We start from the raw sequence: 6,000 nt of genomic DNA, 5'->3' as shown, positions 1-6,000 counted from the left end.
ACACCAGCCGAATGGAGCTCCTTGACCGCTATGTTTTCAGAAAGTATACGAGGACGTCTTGTGAAAACACTCGTGGCATCATCCTGGTGTTCATCGCATCTAAGGTGCTCTCTGGCATCTCTTTTCGCTGGTTAGCGGATTGCCGAGAAAGACAGATTCGTGAGAATCACGCTGGGTTTTGCCCTGGTCGAGGATGCCCCGACCATATCTTTACTTTGAGACAAATGTTTGAACAGCGCCCCTCCCTCAAACATCCCACATTGATCGTTTTTCTTTATTTGGAAGCTACTTTTGATTCTGCTTACCTTGAGAAGCTTCGGCGGTGAAACATTGATCGGCGCTTGTTTCACTTTTTGCGTGCTCTAACTGTAAGGGTGCGGTCAAAACTCTGCAAGTAGACTATAGCTAAGATAAACTTTTGCAGGGAACATAGGTGTACTAACCACCAGCACCCTGGAAACAGAACGAGTGCAGTAGCTGACTAATCCAAACAGGTGTGTTGCGATACTTGCGTTTATTGTGACTTTGGAGTGCTTTGATATCTGCTACTTGGTACATCATGACCTCTTGCATGAACACGAAAGCAGAAAACGCACCTATTTGGCGTAGACATTGTCTCAGTGAGAACCATTCAACTGCATTCACTTGCTCAGTCTATCGGAAAGTAGGCGCAATTTCAAAGCGCCTGTAAATGCTGTCATGACAACTACTAACAACACCAGTTTCTTGTTTTTCGACTGATCAGCTTGCTTCATCCTGAATACGTACACTGAGGGTTTCCGACACTCATCACATTCGTTCGTAGCACCAGTCCATTTCGATAGTGGTTCGTATCGGCTCTAGAAAAGCTCGCCTTGGTCATTGTAGAAACTGCTCACGATCATGGGCATCCACATGTCACCAATCGGTACCTCATAAATATTTGTGTGTGAAGCCTTTTAGCTATTTCAGTGTGATCTCTCAAATTCTACGTTGAGCTTGCTTTTGAGACGCTTTTACTGTTGCGTAGAAGTAAAGATGGTTGTCTCCATACGGAGGGGCTATGTTAAGACACAACGATCATCTCAAACGAGCGGAATCGATATTGGGTTTCCATCTTATAACGATTGTTTTCATAGCTCGAAATTGCGTGTATACACAGGTACAGGCAGCATTATCATGGATGTTCAATCGATACTTCTGTGCTGTGTGCAGACTTCAAATTAATACATTACTCTGATCTTGGAAAGAAATACCCGGCGACATCAGAAAGCTTCTACGACAAGGATACTTCCCTTATAAAGCGTATCATACATTTTCCGCATCAGGGTAATATAATTTTAGTTGCATTTGAAGACGAAACCAGAGGGAGAAACACGAGGACACCGTATATCAGACCACGAAATAGAACACAAGAAACAAAGAGGAAGAGAGAAGCTCACATAATTAGAGGCCTACACACGGTTGGCATCTTCATTAGTCAGTTCAGCGCATCATCCACAACGGAAAAAGGGTGGGATAGCCAAATGAAGTACTCGAATGATAAAAAAAAACCCGGAAATCACTATAAGCATATGCGGACGAATGAGTATCAGGCGGTTGCGACGCAGAAGCTTAAAAAAACGAAGCTGAACCAAAAAAGTTTGCTATTTTTCTAAAACAACTGTCTGGACTATGATATGATGCCATACTCCGGCGGCTTTTTGTAGTTTACAGTAAATGTCTGGTGTCGACTGTCTCAGTTAGAAGTGACTCTTCATGTGAAGATGTTTTTGTGCTTAGCAGATGCTGCAAATGTAAAAAATAGACTGTGCCAAAGGTGGGTGGGCTTGCCGGGACCAGTATTTTATAACGAACCCAGCTGTACCAAAATGTCATCATGATTAATGATAATAGGATTAGTGGATTACCACTAATCCTGGCCGATTGGCGTCCGAGACGAACTTGTCGGTCAACAACGGTTGACCTCTAGACGCCTGTGCACAGTAGATGAACCATGGGTTGTTTGCGCGGGGCAAACTGTGGTATTAGCCCTGATGCAGAATGAAATCTGTGGGCGAACATGCAACAGTCTGTTGAGACATCAGGTAACCTAAGCGCAATAACTTAACGGTGGGCAACAGCAACGAGGGGCTTGCTTAATCAGTTGCTGGTTTGCCAGTTCATCAGATTGCGGCGGACAGCCGTACGTCTCCAATGCTTTATGTGGGTGCCGTTGCCGCGCCATTTAGGTGAGGATGGATAGTCAAGTGGCAAACCAGTAGACGGATGGCCACCGATAACGTCAGCTCGTAGTAAGGCACTAATGGGTAGGTGTTGATGAGCGATCGGAGTTGTACTGTTGGCATACGTTGATTAGAAACTTGAGAAACTGGGTAGTTGACTGATGCATTCATAGTGGTTTATGGTAAGCTGCTGCCTGACGAGTCCGATACTCCTAAGATCTAAGCACCCGCAAGTACGGATAGATTTAGCAGGTCGTGGTTGTACTGAGCTATTTGCCCAACACTGCACAGACGTTTCTAATGATACACTTTCGTTCGAGAACTGAGATGTGCTGTGCTCCAAAGTTCCTCATGGCCGCACAGACGGCAGTTCGCCAATCCTCTGTTAAAAGTGCCAGACTCCTGCAAAAGTTGAAACTAAGGTCATGGTTTTTCAAACTTATCTGATGAATGAAAAAAATAATAGTATCCATAATAATAAAGTCAAATGGGTAGTAAGGTGCATAAAAAAGCGAGTGGAGGATACTAAGAGTGGTAGAGTTGTGACCGAAGAGAGGGACCAAAACCCGATTTTTAGGATGGGGTGAAGAACAAGACCGTCGCTCGAATCTGAAACGGTGCTCGGAGTAATAAAGAACGACATGCATTTCAAATGATGACTTGGAAACACCGAAGGATATAACAATGCCCTGGTCAGCTTTGATTTTGCCTCCGATCACTTCTGAAACTCAGTTCACATGAGCTTCTGATTTTGCATTTACCTATACTCATACAGCTGTTAGTTCAAGTTACCTGAGCTATATCCTTGATAACCAAGTCAACGTCGATTAGCAAGCTTGGTCCAGTTCATAATTTCCGACCCGTCAGATCGTTGCCATGGGATCAGCTGGTAGCCAAGTCCGATTAGTTCCCCGTAAACCTCGATTCAGGTAGGTGAACTGGCAGTGTTTGTCTTGCGGGGAATAGTTAACTTTCAACAAAGAAACATTACGTAAATGACAGACATCGTCAGCAGTGCGAGTCTCACTAAGCCCCAGAGTCTCGAACCAGCGACCTCTCGGCTACAAGTTTGAACTATCAACCGTTCGGCCACAAGCAGCTGATCAGCAGTGTGACTGACTTGCAGACAAGATATAGCACCGCTCATCTTTCAATTACGGGATCCACATCACGTGGTCAAATGTGCTGACTGCCTACCGAGCAACGAATTCTCAGATGGAACTTTCATTCGTCGGGTGAAGTCTATTCTTGCTCTGACCTACTTATAGATTGTTGTTTGGTAGGGATATTAAATATTTTGGGTGATGCGACTGCGTGAGCACAGTAGACTGCCCCCCAGTTACCATGCATATTAACGGAATCTCTGATCATTATATATATATATATATATATTCGAGAACAAGAAGGGCTCAACAACGCGGTAAACTCCCTCTGACGTTCTTTTGTAGATATGCACAAAGCCGCAGGTGTAACCCAGCGAAGTAAGCAACATCGTCACTAAACAGCACATACGCCTGACCACGGTTAAAACAACATTCTTGTAGTGACTGCACTGAATATATTTGAGCTCCACGCAACTTAAGCGTTGCAGGGGTTCCTATCGCATCACGTTTCATGCAAATTAGAAAAAAACGGAACGGTGACGTCCTAAACAGCAATCGAAAAAATATTTTCCTCGAGCGAAAAAGCAATGAAGACGTTCTGACGGTCTTTTAAGTTGGTAGGAAAGTTTTTTCGAATGATTTTCATGTTTCCATAATTGAATGATGGCGACAGTTAATCTCTTTGACCCACTGAACAACGATGTGCATATGACACAGTTCCTTAAACTATCTTGGTACCGTAAAGAGTCCTGACTAACAAGGGTGCCTGCCCCCCATTGGAAGGTTTGGGAACAGACGTAACGATGTGCTCATCAGCAGTCGTAGGCGAAATTACATCATCCGAAGATCAAGCTTCGGGACCAGAGGCTTAGGATAGACTGTGGTCGCCCTCATGCCTCCTAGATTTATGTAGTAATAAGACCACCGAATGCATGATACAGGAGCGAGGATTGCATGCTGCATGATGGCTGCCCTACCAACATCAGGACAGAATACGCAACATCAAAGTGATACGACTATTTTGAATAAGCAGTATAGAAAATCTCCGTACAGTACACAGAATCACTAAGCGACCGTCCGATTTTTGACTGCATCTACGCACCAGCAGCCTATTGCGATTCCCACGTTTCGAAACAGCGTTCATTTGAACACGAAGTAAGAGCACAGCCGCATGACGTACAGTTTCGTTCAGCACACATCAGTCCCCTCGGAGGTGCACCCACCACTAAAGTTTAGACCGTATACTCTGCAGTCACTGTAAGGTATAAAAATGATGTCCTATGCCGTGGTTTTGAATACTGCTCACTACATACCCTGAAGTTATTCCTGAGTAGGCTGAGCTGCGTCAATACAGAAAACAGAATTCGGTCAGGTAGATGCGTTTACTTGCAAATAGCTGGTGAAAGGTAATTTCTCCGCTGATCCAAAAATTCGTTCACCCTTGAGATTCTCAAACCGTTTTCCCACTGAATAAGAGACAAGCTTCACTTGAAATGGATCAGTGAGTTGAGCTGTACAAGGCAGAACAGGGTTCCGCTGTCGGCCTTCTACTGTGGGAACTCCAGTGCTGCTGTAACGACGAACCTCCTGGGGATCACATGAGACTCAGAGACCAGGAATGAAAAGTGCGTTATTTGTAGTCAAACACAAGACTCCTCAAACGTTCAGGGATTTGCATTTTGACCAAATTACCGCAGAGGCTTATCATGAAACGCTGAGGCACATGCAGAAAAAATGCCAAAAAATATGTATTGAGTAGAAACCTAAGCTGGTCCGAATATTCAATGTAGATGAACAGGATGGAAGATTATACTGTACAGGGTTTTCAAGTTTGTGACGTGGGGTGGGGGATGAAACAGTGTTTTGTCGTCCAAAGAACACCGGGAAATTTCCAAGAAGGACAAACTGAAAACTTGATGTCTCGCAAAGGGCATGCACTGGGCTTGAGGAAAACGGTGTAACTGGGTTCAGAATGCGACACTAGCTTATCAAGTAGAACCGGCGGATGGAATGCTAGATTACCGAGATCGAAATGGCAGCTATATCCGAACAGTCTCCGTCAACTGGGATTGCACAGTTCCGTGAGGATTCCGTGAAGTCGACACCGTATATTCGGGAATGTCGGGCGCTGGGTCCTTTGAGAGTCCCAGCATGATAGCATAAGATTGTACACGGTATCCGGACAACTGACAGGACAGGAGAGTCGACCACCATTTTCCAAGAAAGTGATGACCTAAACAGATGGATGCGCAAACGAAGTAACAAAATGAACTAGAACGTACAAGCAATGAGTATAGTGAAAACTGATCAGGAAAGCCTATCCAGTACTGTGTTCACAGTACACTTTCGGTAGACTTCTGAGAGACAAGCAACGGAAAACGCAAGGATGTTACCCTTTCTGGAATCAACATAAATTTACTGGAGGATTGACCCATAATGCGTACAAAACCATACGTTATTTGTTCCAACAAATTTGTCCGACACACCGCTTGCAATCTCAGATTGCCAGAATAAAGCAGCAATAGATACGTCTGTGTAATTGAGACTAATAGCAAAGGGCGAGCCTGAGAATATTTGATGAAAAATAGCTGTGGACCCAACTTTGCCTATTTAGGAAACAAGTTTAAAACAGACTGCGAAAATATGCACATCAGACAATCGGTGAAACTTTGGAGCCTATACATGACAGACGG

The 6,000-nt window shown here is 44.4% G+C and overlaps 1 protein-coding gene across 1 annotated transcript in view; it reads right to left on the bottom strand.

Annotated features, from left to right (window-relative positions):
- Window positions 1-4,777: 4,777 nt before the first annotated feature.
- T265_10045 (hypothetical protein) overlaps window positions 4,778-6,000 on the bottom strand; it is a gene marked incomplete at both ends in the record, with an annotated part of 56,613 nt that continues 55,390 nt past the window's right edge. Inside the window, one exon of the mRNA XM_009176299.1 lies at window positions 4,778-5,540. Within this exon, the coding sequence (XP_009174563.1) occupies window positions 5,367-5,540 (174 nt within the window). The remainder of the gene's footprint in view (window positions 5,541-6,000) is intronic.

This window comes from Opisthorchis viverrini, assembly GCF_000715545.1.
Source record: "Opisthorchis viverrini unplaced genomic scaffold opera_v5_332, whole genome shotgun sequence".
NCBI classification, from domain to species: Eukaryota; Metazoa; Platyhelminthes; class Trematoda; order Opisthorchiida; family Opisthorchiidae; genus Opisthorchis; species Opisthorchis viverrini.
This window is presented reverse-complemented; position numbering and strand designations above follow the sequence as displayed.